Genomic DNA, 17054 nt, shown 5'->3' with positions numbered 1-17054 from the left:
AGTCCAACCAGTCACAGGATAATGAGTTTCACTCTCCTTTTTGATTGACCTAAGGTTGGTGATTGCATATCTTCTTCAGCAAGCCAAAGTATTGAGGTTTCCTAAATCCCTAGGCCTCCTCCTCTTCTCTTCTTGAATTCTCCCACTTAGCCTGGAAGCAAACAACAGCTTGAGAGAAGCTGTTGAGAGACAGGCAACCATGGGAGAACTCTACACACAATCCCAAAAATAAAAGCTCCTTTTTTATCTTCCCTTAGAATATCGTGGCAAAGAAAATGCCACTGCTGAATCCTAGCGCATTTCTTTGAGAAATATTCATACCTTTCAATTCACTTCAACAATTATTTACTAAGTGCCCATCACCAGGGGAGGATCCAGTTACAATAAGCACAACTTGTGACACTCTGTTCCTTAAAAGTTAGGGGTACTCAAGAGGCCTCTCCTTCACTCATAGAACAAAGACAGCTTTGCTCCATTATAGGCAACTCATGTCCTAGGATGTTTCATAAGCCCCAAGTTGGTCTCAACGAGTCCTTGGTGTTTTCCCAACAGTAGATAGTGCATGGAAACAGTGTTGGCCTCAGTTTATACATGAGATTTAAACAGTTTCAGGCTCAGTTTACACATGAGTTTTTAATAAAGGTGAATTAAAAGACAGAAAATCATCCTATTAAAAATAATTTATCATGCGTGAGAAGTCATTTGCTTTATTTATATAAGTGACAGTTGCAACAAGGGTATAAATTAGATATAATTCTATAAACTGGAAGACAGGATACTGACATCCAGACATCATTCTTGTAATGGGCAGTTATATATTCAATATAATAAAAATGTAGAATGTTACAAATATCCACATTGGAGGATTATAAAAAAGAAAGCAAAGATAAGAATTCTGCTGGCCTACTCAGTAACCCACAAGATTTATGTAACAGTTACCACAAACCGATCTCAGAAACAGAACGATGTTACATTTTCTATGAACACAAACAGTTAAGTACTAGGGATAGTGCTTTATATAATATTGTTTGAGGCAATCTTCATAGGAAATATGATCAAGACTCATAATGGCACAAACGTGATAGGACTTACATTCCCCATTGCAAATTGCACTGCTGTCATAACTCACAAAGAAGTAATTGTAGTATTTTACAAACTGCTCACTGTCCAGGACTGCAAATTGCTTAGCTAATGCATACAAACTTTTTGGCTGCAAATCTTCAATGTCATAGGTCTGAGTCAGCATGTATTCCAGCTTCCAATCGGATTCTCCCTTTAGATTTGCATCTGTCAGGTTCAAATAATACTGCAACATATCCTATAGCAAAAACAGTCACAAACCCCGGTTCATTCTCTGCCATAGAAAGTACTGCACAGGAAGAAGTGTCCTTATTAGGATTTATGTGACATTCTTAATTTAAAGTTGTAGTCATTTAGAAAAAAGTGAGAACTATTTTGGTTTGCTTTTTTTTTTTTTAAGGAATTCCAGTAGACAAATCTGTATTACTTTTTTTTATTTTAAAAACAATGAAGGAACATATTCTAAACTACACAGAGAGATGTACAAAATACAAAGCTTTGGATTCACACACCTCAGAAGTAACCACTGCTAATAGTTACATATAAATCAGTGGTGTGCTGGAGGTGGCTGGTACCAGCTCACAGAGCCAATTATCAAATTTTCAGGAATCTCGACACTATAATTAAAGTGTTGTTTTTTTCCCCCCAGTGAACAACTTGTTAAACATTTATCATCACTCCAGTGTATGTCAAGACATAAGTTGTTCTAGACATTATGTACAAAACAGATATAATTATTTAGAATATGTATACCCTATTTACTATCTCTTGGCTTTTTCAAAAAATTAAGCTATACTACATATGCACTGTTTTGCACTTTTAAAATAATTAGTGCTATATCAGGGCATCTTTCCATGTCAGTATGTGTATATACATACATACATACATATACACATACACACATATATGTGCATGTATACATATATAATATATATATATGTGTGTGTGTATATGATGCTCAGATCCAAAAATAGGCAACTAATAGGTGTAAAAAGAATTCAGTCAATTGGTTTATTTCCTCATTTAATCTAATGTTTACAAATTAAATCTGATTTCCCTTGCCTTATTTTCTTCATAAAAACATGCTCTAACGGACAAGTGAGCTACCTCTTACTAAGTTTATTTAGGAAAAAAAAATGCATTTACATCAATAGACTTTAATTGAAAATTCTTTTCAAATGATATTAATTAAAAGGGGCAGTACTCATAAGCAAAAAGCCCAGCCTTTCAATGTTAAATTGGTCTAAAACCTAGTCATATACAAGCTCCAGAGAACTTTTGTCTCAAAGATAAATGTCCAACTCATTTTTCTTTACAAAAAAAAAATGCTGCCAACATGTATTGAGTTCTTACTATAAGCCAAGTATTTTTCTAAGTGCTTTACACATATTTGTTCATGTAATCCTCACAGCAATTCTGTGAAGTCAGTAATACTTAGTTTAATCCTCATTTTATAGAAGAATAGACTGGGAATACACAAAGAAATTTGATAAAAGAATGCTTGGGGGAGTATGGTTTCAGAGTCTACAGTCACCTTCACAGTTATGTTCTAGAGAAGAGTAATTAATAAATATGGCTTAGTGAAAAGTTTCAGTATGTGTACAAGTCCCCAAATCAGGCCCTGCCCAATGTACTGAACAAATGTCAAGTCCTTAGAAGGACAGAAACAACCTCCCAAAGGCTGATCTCATAATGCCCATACTGAGAAAGTGCTGACCAGCCAAATATAAAAAAAAGACAGACATCATGAGATTTCAACATAGAAACAACGTACATAGTTAAGCTGAAAACATTCATCTAAACTATTGAAAACTATGAAGACATGCATAAATGTGGGGGCAATTCCAAAATTGTGCCAACTTACCAATAGTTTATAATCATGAGGATCATATTGAAATAGTCTGACGCCAGGATTGTTGGTCAGTCTTTCTGCAACACTCTTCACTGGGGTAACAGCAGGAGCCACAAACAAAGAATTTACCGGTCTTCCTGGACAAAACATATGTACATAAACATATTTTTTAGTTGAGTTTATCTTTATTAAAAATATAAACAAATTCGAGATTAAGAGATTAACAGACATAACAGCCAAATGATGTATGATCCTTGATGAATCCTGACTTGAAACAACTATAAAGGGACACTTTTGAGAAAATGGAGGAATTTTTATTATGGATTGGTATTAGATGATACTGAAAAATTACTGTTGCTCTTGTTAGGTAGGTAAATGAATCGCATTAATATGTAAATTATATAATTAGCCATGTAGTTAATGACAACTGACCAAATGACAATTACATTATGTGAATTAGCCATATATTTTAGCAATGTATACAGTAGCATGTAGGCTAAAATGGATCTAATGTTTGAGATTTACTTTCAAATACTTGAGAAAAAGAAAAAAGAATAAAGAAGTGAATAGGTAAAACAAATGTGGCAAAATCCTGATAGATGTTAAATGTAAGTGATGGTATGTGGGCGGGGGGGGGGGCATTGTTTAATTATTCTCTTTTAGGTGTATTTGAAAATTTTCATAATAACAAAATCTAAGTTATCACAGGTATATACACACACATACACACAAATACAAAACTAGTTTGTTCTATACATCTACCTAAAACAATATGCCAATAATTACATAATAAGAATCTGATTGGGGTCACCATGCTTTTATACATATCTATTACAGGAATGAATTTCTGAGTAAAAAAGCTATCAAATGCTGAAAAATGGTCATTTTTTACCAAGCCTACTTTTTGTAGGTGAAAAAGGTAAAGCATTTTGAAAATTTTCCCCAATTGCTGAAAAAAATACATACTGATTTTTTTTTTCCTGGCTGACTATTCTAAAATAAGAACCTTATTTGGGTAACTCCCAGTTTCCTGTCCTCATGAGGAGGTCATCTTTAAAAATAGGTAATCATTGTTTTGTTTGATGCTGAGATTCTCCTATTCTTATCTTGTAATTCTGAGTAGATGACAATATTGATTATCCCTTAAAATTAAGTGTTTGATCTGTTTTAAACCAGTGGTGAATTCTGCTTTTCTCTTCAAATTCTGAGAAGTAAAACAAGTCATATAAAAAGACACTTGAGTCTAGGAAGTAAATAATGAACAGCAGTATTTCTCTAAACTTGAGAATCTAAAAGAAAAGTTGAGTGAGCTAAGGGTTTCCGAGCCTTTTTTGTTGATAGCTATCAAATGCTGGTGGCCCCATGGAGCAAATAGGGAGACACCCAACTGCAGGCCTAAATAGGAATTCGACACTTGCCTTACAAACACAGAAGATATTCAGAAAAATCTGGTGCTGGCAGGTTGATTTAATGAAACTTGTAATTTACTGGTTCAGTAAAAATTACTGGATATTCACTGCTTTGCTCTAGCATCTTGGATTGGGAAAATGCACACAGAACAGCATATTACCTTTTTTATCAGAAAGCACCATAATACTATCTCTGTGAGTGTGTCCATAAAACTGCCCTGCAATGACATTGCTGTATCTTCTAAAAATATCTATCAATTTCTCATTATACAATTCTCTCATCGATGTGATGTTCCTTGAATGGGGCACATATCCTACTGGGATATGTGCTATGATGTACACCTGGAGAAAGAAACATAATGAGGACTGATGAGAATCTTTTTGCATGTGTATCATAACCAAATGACATTTAGATATCCAAGATTAAAAGTACTGTATATTAATTAAAATTTAGAAAGCAAATATACCATCTCTCCTATTACCAAAAAAAAAAAAAAAACGATGAAATTATAAAACTATTAGTATCATTCTACTTGCATTTGACTCACTTAAATTACACTGTTGATGATACACAGTAAGTGTGATCTTGGTCACAATTTTTTTTTAATCAACAGATGTCAATCAGTCATCAAAGCATTAAAAGCAAAGCAAAATAAAACAAACAGCAGATTTAATTAAACCGTAAGGTGTTTCACGTGAAAACACCTTCAAATTTTAATATCTTTATTAATAGCTGACCCCACTTGAGTTAATAAATACACAAATTTAGCCCCTGTTTATCCCCAGATGATTTTAGTCTCTGGGATCTACCTTCTCCTTATTTTGCTGAGAGGTGTTCAGCGTCTTTTCTAGCCATTCAAACTGATTTGCTGGGTCAGTCTTATTCAGAGTCATGATATTTGGGCCGTAGTACAAGTTTGTGTTTAGACTGATGATCCTAAGGTTCAGATTAGGTGAAACTTTCTGTGAATAAAAGCCACCTACAAAAACAAATTTAAGACACACTCTAGAAAAACACGTACACAGATTCACAGTGACTATGAAAGCAAACTCTTAATTATGGTTTACAAGCCAGTCAGGAAGGTGATACTTATTTCTCATTATTTAGTTTGTACATACATAGGTTGTCATTAAATAAGAATGACTTACTGAAAACCTACTGTGTGCCAGATCCAGTGGTGGGACTTCCACATACTGACCTACCAATAGTTGTATCCGATATTCAGATGAAAATGATATTGGCACTAGGTCATGAGGTGTCAAATTTTAGAAAAGAAACATTAATGCATCAACTCCTACGTTTGCATGTTTGGGGAGTTAAGATGAGAGATATAGTGAAGTACAAAATGCAAAAGTAGGAACACACGTGGACCGTGCCAAAGACTACTATGGGAGAGATGTCAGATAAACCAGACCTGCTACAGTCTTAGTAGGAATGAGACTTAAAGGCAAAATCGCCCTCACACCTGTGAGCCAGTGGTGGTAACACCCAAGGGTCTGCTGCAGTGGTACTTTTGGAACTAGCACCTGATCTTGGACCTGCTCTCTTTGCCCTGGGCCCACTCACCATCCATGCCTCTCCACAGCTTTCAAACATGACTTACAGCCTCCAAAGAAACGGGCACATCCAGAATGAACACACCCAAGCAAACATTAAAGATCTTAGTCTGAACAACATGAATAAAAATAGAGACAAAATAAGGATGAATAAATCTTTCACTTACCTTTCCTTAAAGTATGAATAGCTTCTTCGTCCAACCAGGGCTCCCAGAGATTTGCTACTGCATTGTACACCTTGCTGGTGACTACAGGCAGTTGATCCTGGCCACAAACAATACAATCCACCATTGAAACTTTAAAGATACATAGATTAACTAATTTAAACATTACTTGAGCATTTACTACTATATGAGACATCTGGAGAGGCAAGGATGAGTACTAGATAGGCTTCATCTTCAAGGAATGTATAACTTCGTTAAAGAGACAAAAAAAAAAATAATCAATCACCTGTCAGACAATGTGCCAGGTGCCATCACAGAGGTTCTAGCAGGGTAGAAGCATGACCAATCGAGTCCAGCCCAGAGAGTCAGGGGGGGAAAGTGAAGAAAGCACATCAACCTGCCCTTGAATAATGATTTCATCATGTTGGCAAGAAAGGGCATCAAGGTAAAGACAATGGCCCAGACACCAACACTCACAGTGCTATACACAGAAAAAAGCACTTGTGCCACATGGCCAGGATATAGGACAGATATGGGAGTGTGCTCATTAAAGAGAAACAGAGGCAGGTGTGAGCCTGAACACACAGGGCCTGGAACAGCACACTGAGAGAATGGAGAAAATTTCATGATTTTAGAATTAAACAAAGTCTTCTGAAATGTTCACACCAGTATAAAGCTTTTGAACTTTCTGAATGAAGACTGACAACCACATGCTTTTGATTTGGAGAAGTCTCTTTATATGAACATGTTTTGATTTTTTGTAAGGAATGTATACATAAAGTATTTTTATCATCATAAAGTATTTTTATCATCCTATTTTATCACATTATAATAAAGGATCTTAGCTCTGCGGGGCACCTGGGTGGCTCAGTCGGTTAAACGTCCAACTTCAGCTCAGGTCATGATCTCACGGTTCGTGAGTTCGAACCTGGTGTCCGGCTCTGTGCTGACAGCCGAGAGCCTGAAGCCTGCTTCGCATTCTGTCTCCCTCTCTCTGTGCCCCTCCCCCCACTCATGCTCGCAATCTGTCTCTGTCAAAAATAAATAAACTTAAAAAAAAATTTTTTTAAGGATCTTTAAGGAAGAAAAAAATACCCCAAACTTTAAGAAAGTATATACTGAGGGACACCTGGGTGTCTCAGTCAGTTGCGAGAACAAGCCCTGACTTTGATTCAGGTCATGATCTCACAGTTGTGAGACTGAGTCCCGTGTCGGGCTCCATGCCCAGCATGGAGCCTGCTTGGGATTTTCTCTCCCTCTCTCTGCCTCTCTCTCTCTTTCTCTCTCTCGATATCTCTAATAATAAAAATAAAATAATAATAATAATAATTTTAAATTTAAAATAAATTTTAAAAAAGTGCATACTGAATAAAAATCCAAAAATCACTTGTGAAATTAAATAATTATTCCTATTTTCTTGTTTTAAAAATTATATTAATAAACAGAAGCCATTTCCTTCACACTCCTCCTTTTCTTCTGTATATTAGTGACATAGATCTATTTCTTAAAGTAATTTTCCCATCAGCACTAGTTAAAATGCTTAGTTATTTTCCAAGATGACACCCAAGTCACATTAGTTCCTAATTCATATGCCTAATACACGATGAAAACAGAAATACATTCAGGGAAAGTAATAACTAAATGACTTGTTCTAACTAGAACTATTAGTATATTTTTAATTCGTGTTAGATATCAGACTCCTCTGTCTGAAAAGTATACTGAATACTAAAAATTATGACTTATAGGCCAACCCAGATTCTGATTAAAACTTGGTCACATGATCATCATCAAAAATCTGAAAGTGTTAGCCATGTGTATCCCAAAGTATTGGGATAGATGCCAAAATACTGGAATGGTCATATGAAATCTTAAAATTATATAAAATTACTGTAGAGTTTTCTCTCAATCTTAGTTATGAGAAATGTGAGCATCAGAGAAGTTAGATGATTCATTCAGGGACAGCTGGTCAGTTCCAGGGTTGGTCTAAATTCCAGGTCTTTCCAGTGTCACTCCTATGTCCAATTATTAATTGTACCATGCCATCATCTCAATCCTCTTTGGCTGTGACATGCGCAGTGCCGAGAAATGAGGTATAATGGGAAGTGACCCACCCATAAGTTTGGTGGCGCCAGTCTTGCCAGTGTAGGAGTAAATGAGAACCCTGGCCCAGACTGCCTCCTTGGGCGGCAACTGGAAGGAGTCCCTAGGCTGCCCACACTAATATCTACTTCTGATGTAATGGGTGGGGACATGCATCTACATATGCATGTTTAGGTAGCTATGTTTAGGTGTATGTTTTATGAGATTTTAATGGAGAAATAATACTTATTAAAGTATCTGCTTGATTTGTTACTAACAGTTTTGTTACTAACATTCACCAGAATTCCATCTCGGCTAACAGTCTGTAGGAGAGTTTGTTGTGGGGCTTTCATGTTACACTGACATTCCTGAAACTGGCGTGGAAGGATGGAAGCAGAATAATAGAAAGAAGATTTTCAGATATAAAGTCACAAGCTAGAAAGACAAAAAAATTAACTCTTTAAGGTATACGGGCTGCCTAATTTACCCTAGTTATACATACGATAGGATATATTTTAGAATTTGTATATTATCTATATCTGTGAATCACTATAAGATTTGACTTCACAAAGACAGAAATAAACGTAAAATAAAACAAATCCCCAAAGGAGTTAGGGAAAACGTATCCCACATGTTGCTGCTTACTGCTCCAATAACTACCACTCCACTTATTGAGGGCATAATATGTACCAGGTAGAAAGCTATGCCCTATTCATGTAATATCACTAATTCTCACGGAAACTTCTGAGGGTGGGTGTTATTGCTCCTATTTACAAATGAGTGACTTATGGGTCAAGGACATTAAGCGAATTATCCAAGTTGGCCAAGCTATCAGGAGCAGGGCAGGATGAGGCTTTACATTCTAGTAAATATGACTCTAAACCCCACATGTTATCCACTATGTCAATCTGTCTGTCACCTAAAGCATATAAAAAACAATGTGGGTAGCTCCTGGTTTCTAGAGATTGTTCATCCCCAAGCATCTTCCCTGTGTGGTCTCACATCTCAAATAGACCACTGGTTTAGAGGATGACTCACAAAGACTAACACATTGTTCATCTCAAGCCCAGAGGCCAGTGCCAAAAAGTTACTTGAAACAAGTTCATCCTAGAGTACAACGTCTCAAAATCCCTGTATTTAGGTGATCAAAATGCTCACTAAGCATTCTTGTGGCCTGAGATGGAAAAGATATTCTAAGCAAGAAGATAAATCTAGACAGAGAGGCATGAAAGTAAATATTGTGTTCAGGAATACTGAGTATGTTAATCTGGCAAGAACAAGGGATGTATGAAAGAATGTTAATCTAATTGAACACAAAAGATCCAGGATGTGGGCTCTATCACTACGTGATTGTGAGCACTTGAACAAGCAACTTGACATTTTGGGGACTCAGTTCTCTCATCCATAAAATGAAGAGTTGATCTAGACTACGGGTCACCAAACTTTTCCTATACAGGGCCAAATAATAAATATTTTAAGCTTATGGGCCATATGGTCTCTCTTGCCACAATTCTACTCTGCTGTTCTAGTGCAAAATCAGAAATCACCCACAGGCAATACAGAAAGAATAGCCATGGCTCTGTTCTAATAAAACTTTATTAACAAAAGCAAGTGGTAGGCCAAATTTGGACCACAGGTCATAGTGTGTCAAGTCCTGGACTAAAACACTAAAACTCTGAGATATCTTGAATCTGTCCAAATCTAAGATTCTACACCTACTATAACAGGACCCTCCAGCCAGGGCTAGTATCCGACTGTTATGCACAGGCTATTTAACAAACCGCCACATTGATAGGTTAAGGCCTGGGCTTATCGGTCATCAAATATTCTAAACACAATCTCTGTCTTGAGTTGTATCTTAATCAGATAAACTGGACCCAAACAGGAACTTCCCTCTTTGGTTCTTATGACAGTTTGCTATGATCAGAGTGTGGAGAGCTTTGTCTGCCTAAGAGAAGTTCTGAAAAATGTAAACATTTGTCAATATCAACCTTCCTTGCCAAACTTTATCATAAAATGTGAATGAACAACACTGTTATTCAAAAGGAAGTAGAAACTGAGGAAGATTATGAGGGAAAACAAGAATCAGTAATCCACTAACTAGGCAATTTGCTTCCAAAACTCACTATGGACATATCTTTTTATGGATTAGGGAGAATCACTTTCAAGTCCCCAAAGCACTTGTCTTACCTTGTTCAGTGGTTATTAACAGTGCACTCTACCTCCATGAGCCCCACTCCCACGTCTTATCATCAGCTAGTTATTGTCAGAATTTTGACAGTACTAATGGGAAAATTCCTTGAAACACTTTTGGAGTTTACATCAAATTTACCTGTGGCCAATAGTCATGATTACCCAGTGCAGGGAAAACCTGGAGATTTGGAAAGACACTCTGGATGGTGGTTGTCATATTAGCAATCACATTTATGACTGAGTCTGTTGAGAGTTCATGCACAGGAACGTGAGGTGGGCTATCCCTGCAAAGGAGACAGAATCATAGCAAAATCAACTTCTATAAAAAGTCACTAGACATGCATGATGCCTGGTTGTATTATCATTGCACACTTCCATGATAAAACAACAGATGATTATTAAAAGAGCTGATAAACTACTCTTCATTTATCTTTCTCCCACAGAGTATCCCATTTTAAAAACTGTGTGATACAACAGATAAGCAGGAAATCTCAGCCTATTACACTGCTTGACTGAAGATTTGTGAGAGGCAAATAGTTGAGCAATTAAAAGCACAGATTCCAGAGCTAAAATGCCTGGATTCAAATTCCAGCTTTGCCATTTACTAGCTGTGTACACTTGAACAAGTTACTTAGATGCCCAGCCTTCATCTCTTCATCTGTAAAATGGGGATAATAATATCAAATGCGAATGATAAATGAGGTATAATTTAAACATTAGTTAAATAGCACCAGTCGTTACTGCAGGCATAGGGAATACAAACCTTATCACTCTGTCATGACAGATAGAATTAATTAATTATGCCACCAGAAGATAATGTTTACAAAATTGCTATTCTCTATCTCTGCCCTTTGCCCACTTGTGCCCTCTCTCTCTCAAAAAAAAAAAAAAAAAACCAGAAACAAAAACAAAACAAAACCTAATTAATTAATATTCATAGGAATTCAGCATTCTAATGAAGCTTAGGTCACTGTAAATATTGAGCAACTAACAGTATTTATATACTCACTTACCCTGTCCATATCATGAAAGATGCTTCTTGTCCTGAATTTTTAATGAAATCAAATGCTGACAAAATAAGGTAATATGGAGAATCACACAGAACATCTCCAAAAGGACCAGGATTGGAGGCATTTGCGCCTTTAGATGAAGCACACACTTTGGTGTGGTCATCTGTGATGTGGTAAGTAGGGTCTAAGTGTAAATCAGTCACATGCCAAAACTGTCCTGTTGATTAGAAAAGAAATGGTGTTAAATCTACTTCCCTTTAGGTATTCTCATACACATATTTACAGTAAGACTGGAGACAGTTACTCCTCCCTGTGATGGAGTAAAAACCTAGTAATTTAAATGTTCGTTTGCCCTGAAAGTAAATACAATACTTTCCTGTCAGTAGATGAGGGTCCCAAAGAGAGTGGGAAAAATTTACTAAAATTTACTATTTACATGGGTCAGAACCGATGAGCTCACTGACGGCGTGCCTACGTAAAAAAGACTATGTAACAAACGTAAATTGCATAATGAAATACAGGGAGACATACTTCAGATGGGTCAATAATAATATTGTGTATTAACAGTATGTTTCCTTCCTTGCAGAATTTATGGTTTTAGAATTTATTTATGTGCTTATTGTGGAAAAACTGACATAGAAACATGATGTGGTCTGTTTGGGTTACAGAGTGGATAGATTGCAAAACCAGAAACTAAATCTCACTCCTAATTTCTTGTAAAACCTGGCCTCTCAACATTAATGGAAAAAGAGTATAAATGTTTAATACTAGCTTTAAACCAAAAGTAGGAATTTCCAGAGGCTCTTAAAAGCTACTAAATATAGGAACATCTTCTAGCATACACTCGTATCAAATGTTAATAATGTTAAGGAAAGCATTTGTTAAAGAGGATGCTTCCATTCGGTTTTCAGTGAGAAAACTGGAACCCATTTGATACCATGGGAAAGATTCTTTAATTGAAGGAAATAGTAGTATTAATATTCAGAGTAGTGTCTCTCTTTATTAAGCATTTGTGCCAGGCATTATAATAAAGAAACTAAATATACTATGCCATTTTATTCTCAAAACCACTCTCTTGAAGTAGGAATCACTGTTCTCATTTTAGAGGGGAGAAATGAAAGCTGGGTCCATTAGGAAATCTGCTCAGGCATACACAGCTAATAAACAGCACAGTCAGAATCTGAGCCCCACTTCGAAAGGCCCTCCAGCTTGCGTATACATAAGTTACATATATCTTCTATGATTTTGCTGCTTTCTCATATGCAATTAATAAATTATTTTAGTACTGAGGCTTTTTCACACTTTGAATTTGGAGTTTACTCTGATTATGACTAATTTATATCAGAAATGACATAGCAGCACATACTACACCAGACACATGGAGCAAACAAGTAGAATGCAAACTTTTACCTATCTATACAAAGACGATAAAAGCTAAGTATGTATATGAGCAAACACCTGAATAGGACCCAAAGCTGGGATAAGAAAGTAAGAAACTGAAAACTGTTAATTGGTTAGGGTGGAAACGTTAAATTATATTTGGGTTGTTTTTTCTCCACAACATTATTATGATTTTATAACATATTTAAGTTCACAGCTAAGACATGGTAGACAAAAGATCCAGAAGAAAGCAGACATAAAACAGTCTTTATGATCAATTACTTTGTATCCTATCCCCATTTGAAAATACATGCCAAGAGTAATTTATTTTCTTCTTTAATGCAGAAAATACTCCAGCTTCCATTTCTAGCCCAGACTTACTGTATCCAACACACAAAGTGAGGTTGACAAATAGCTCAGAATCATCCTGGAGGCTGTCCTTCCTTGAGGTATAAATATATAGTGCATCTCAATTTTATTTAAACATGTTTTTAATGATTTGTAGAATATTAAGGTATAATAAGCTATACACAGAACAGTATAGTGTTATGGTTAAGATGGGGAACTCCAGAGTCAGACTACCTGACTTCAAATCCAAGCTCTATTTTCTAATCTAGCTGTGTGATCCTGGCTTGTTTTATCTGCAAAATGGGAAGAATATTACTGCCTTCTGTATGAGGGTTAAGTGACTTGGTAGAAGTAAAGCTCTTAGAACATACCTGGCATCTAGTAACCTCAGTGGTAGTTATACTGTTAATATTTTGACGGGGCACCTGGGTGGCTCAGTCAGTTAAGTGTCTGACTTCAGCTCAGGTCATGATCTCATGGTTCGTGAGTTCAAGCCCCACGTTGGGCTCAGAGCCTGAAGCCTGCTTCAGATTCTGTGTCTCCCTCTCTCTCTCTCTCTCTCTCTCTCTGTCCCTCCCCTGCTCACGCTCTCTCTCTCTCTCTCACAAAAATAAACATTAAAAAAAAAGTTATACTGTTTTTATTTTGTAACCCTAAGCTTGAATTTGAGATGGAACTTCTTCATTTCCAAGTAATACTTAAAATTTATCAGGTACTTACTGTAAGTTTAGTGCCTTTTTTATGTTTTACATGTATTAACTCATCATTATTTTCATTTTAAAGATAAGGACACAGAGATTAAGTCCAAGTCACATGTGTCATACACAACAGAGTCAAGATAGAGATTCAGGAAGTCTGATTCCAGATTCCATGTTGCTCTTAACCACTGTATCACTTGCCTCTATGTGTGCTCACATTCAACTGTCCTTCCGTGTCACTCGCCTCATGTAAAATACATAACACCTACATGAGATACTGTGACAATTAAGGGACATGAGATAATAAGTATACTAAAATTTTATACACCAAAACTGGAAACACATTAAGAATACATCTCCCGTACCTAGATTTGTATGTCCTCAGCATCTAGAACATGACCTATAGTAGGCCCTCAGTAAACATTCCTTAATGAGGCACAGGCAGATTTCAGGATTTCCTCAAGATCACATGGTGACTCATTAATGAGAGCTGAACTAGAACCAGTCCCTCCAGACTCCCAGTCTAGCACCCTTTCCACTACACTGCGCCACCAGACAGATAAGTGAGGAGGTAATTATTTAGATGCACTGAAGAAAGTCTTTAAATAGAAGCCAAGAGGAGTTCTGACAGGTTCTTAACCTGGGATTTATGAATAATGAACCTCTGGAGGCCACACCTTCCACTTCTAATGAAATTATATATAAAGTGCTGTGTGTGTGTGTGTGTGTGTGTGTGTGTGTGTGTGTGTGTCTAAGGCCACAGACCTGGCCTTTGGCCAAGCCCTACTCCACTACAGATTCTTTGATTTGTGGTCCAAAGTTCATTTCACCACACGATGATTTCTTTCTTGTTCTGCAGATAACCTTTAAGAAGATTTCCACAAATGTATGTGTGTATACCTGTGTGTGTTGTTAATATACCTAGATAAATGCTCAACATTATATACCAAAAAATTTATGGTTTAGCTAAAAAAAAATTGTAATTTATCCTAAAAAAAACCTAGTAAACAATAATTCAGATGTTTGGACACATCTGAATTGTTTAAAATAGGTATTTTTGGTTTTTTGTTTATAATGTCAGTTCCTACCAAATACCTCAGCAGGCCTTGACCTACTAACTCTAATCAGAGATGTGGACAAACACACCCAGGTGAAGTCTCCTGGGTTGTTGTCCTCTGACCACTGAGACTTGACAGAACAGAAAGTTGAGACTGGGAATTTACACACACACACACACACACACACACACACCAATTAAGCACAGGACAGTCATGGTGAGTGTTATAAAGGAAGCATTTCCGGATGGGGTCAGGTGAAGAGAGAGAGTGTCACATCAAGTAGAAAACATGTAAAATAATATAGCCAATGCGAAACTGCTGAGTCAACACTTCAGCAAGTCTCTGAACCCCATCCCTTCCTCCTCCCTAAGTGACTCAGGCTTCTAGTTTCCATATGAAAACGGGGAGGTGTAAGTGGAACTGCCCTAGACACCACAAAGTTGTTGCTGAGGACTTAAGCAATCAGATCCTTAAAACCAAACAGTAAATTTGCCAATGGGTATTCCCAATGGGTAGCAACCTGGGACATTTTATTTCAAAATCCTGAACAGTCACCTAACTAAAGAAAAACAACACAAGCTTCAATAAAAGCAGAAACCAACATACATAAGTATTTGGGGATAATTTCTCGTTATGACTGACAGTTAAGAAACCAGATTCACAGTTCTTGCTTTCAACCTGACAGCTGAGTCACGAGAACTTGGCTCTCACGCAAAGAGGAGGTATTTTTTTCAGAGCATTTCCAGAGCCTTGTGAGAAAGCAAGAGCGTCAGAGAACAGCACCAAGCACTGTGCTAAGTTTCAGAGGCGGCTAAGTCCCCAAACACAGAACAGAATTCCACCTATCAAAATTTCCCCCCTCTAAAGAACAGAACAATTCTTTTCAAAGGGTGTCAGGCAGGTGGGGTTACCTTGACCTTTGAAAGGGAAGGCTCAAAAGGCACCCTAAAATCTAAAATTTGTTTAACAGGTTGTTGGGTCCCAATTCTGAGTTTCATATTCCATAGGTCTGGAGTGGGCTGAAAACCTGCATTTCTAAGAAGTTTGGGTGACGCTGATGCTGCTGGTCCCAGGCGGACCACAAAAGGGATTGCATTAAACTTGTTAAGTATGATTAAAATTGATCCCGCCCACAGAGAGTCCGGTAACATCCAGGTAAAGTGAAATAAAGGCCCCACGAGTTCTAACGTAGACTAAGAGGTGAGTAGCACCGAGACTCTGGCAGGAGGAGTAAGAAGAAAAGGCCAACAAACCCGGCGGGCAGGACAGAAGATACTAGAAGTCCCACTGAAATGTACACCCCTATGGGGAAGAGGAAGCTCCGTACTCCCTGTGCTCTGGGCAGATTCGGGGCCGTGGGAATGAGGGACATCCAACTTCTAGCTTCGGTTCTGCTTGAGACGTGCACATTTCCTTCCTCCCGCCCCCGGAACAAACGCGCAGAGGAACCTAGTCTCCCGCAGCTCCTTGCAGCGCCCCCACTGGCCAAGGGAACTTTCTCCAGCCACCTGGACCTCCCGCTGGTCGCCTGGCGCTCTCCTCCCGCAGTCGCCCTCGCCCTCCCCGCGCCCGGCGCGTCTGGCTCCACTCCCCTCCACTCCCCGGAGCCTTGGCCGCGGCGCACTGCTGCCCCCACGCCCTTTTCCAGACTTCGCGCGGGCGCTTTGGCCCGTTGTTCTCGGGCAGCTACCGGGAGGGAAGGGGTCGCGGACTCACCCACAGCCGGAGCTGAACTCTCAGGCGCCAGGGGCAGCCCGAACCCGGGACTGCCACGCCAGGCGAGCAACAGGCAGCAGACAAGTGCGCCCAGCAGAGCCATCACGGGTCAAAGCCACGGGCCTGGGAGACTGAGGCTGTCTGGCTTGGGGGTGGAGAGAAGGCAGAAGAAGGGTGAGGGTGTAGACGCCCTGCAGTCACGTGCGAGGGCAGATTCCGCAAAAGGTCAGTTCGTTTGACCTTCAGCAACTGTCTAGCGATGATCTGCCCTCTTATGCCTTCCGTCAATGACTGGCCAGGGAAGGAATGTGCTTGGGCAAACTTCAAGCAGATCATCTTCCCTAAATGCTGCCTGGCCTTAAACAGATGGGGCTCCGCTGCAGAAGACATGCAGAGAGAACCTTGAAGTATGAGAATTTGGAGGAGGGCAGCAGAAGTTTTGGATAGCACAGCTATCTCAAAGGGAGGTCCCTGGACTAGAAGCATCAGCACTACCTGGGAATTTTAGTA

The 17054-nt window shown here is 38.3% G+C and overlaps 1 protein-coding gene across 2 annotated transcripts; it reads right to left on the bottom strand.

Moving 5' to 3' along the window:
* Nucleotides 1-687: 687 nt before the first annotated feature.
* Nucleotides 688-16777, bottom strand: SMPDL3A (sphingomyelin phosphodiesterase acid like 3A). 2 transcript variants are annotated; one of them, XM_045499449.1, is made up of 8 exons: nt 16545-16777; nt 11348-11561; nt 10474-10618; nt 6066-6162; nt 5152-5321; nt 4503-4683; nt 2945-3069; nt 688-1318 (listed from the first exon to the last, which is right to left on the bottom strand). In XM_045499449.1, the coding sequence occupies exons 1-8, from the start codon at nt 16645-16647 to the stop codon at nt 1001-1003; spliced, it is 1353 nt and encodes a 450-aa protein (XP_045355405.1). In that variant the 5' UTR covers nt 16648-16777; the 3' UTR covers nt 688-1000. The 2 variants fall into 2 exon arrangements, with proteins under 2 accessions (XP_045355405.1, XP_045355406.1); XM_045499450.1 differs by lacking the exon at nt 11348-11561 and having other exon boundaries at nt 16545-16653.
* Nucleotides 16778-17054: the final 277 nt, after the last annotated feature.

The sequence above is a fragment of the Leopardus geoffroyi genome, chromosome B2 (assembly GCF_018350155.1).
Source record: "Leopardus geoffroyi isolate Oge1 chromosome B2, O.geoffroyi_Oge1_pat1.0, whole genome shotgun sequence".
In the NCBI taxonomy this organism is placed as follows: domain Eukaryota; kingdom Metazoa; phylum Chordata; class Mammalia; order Carnivora; family Felidae; genus Leopardus; species Leopardus geoffroyi.
Note: the sequence above shows the minus strand (reverse complement) of the source record. Positions and strands in the feature narration are given on the sequence as shown.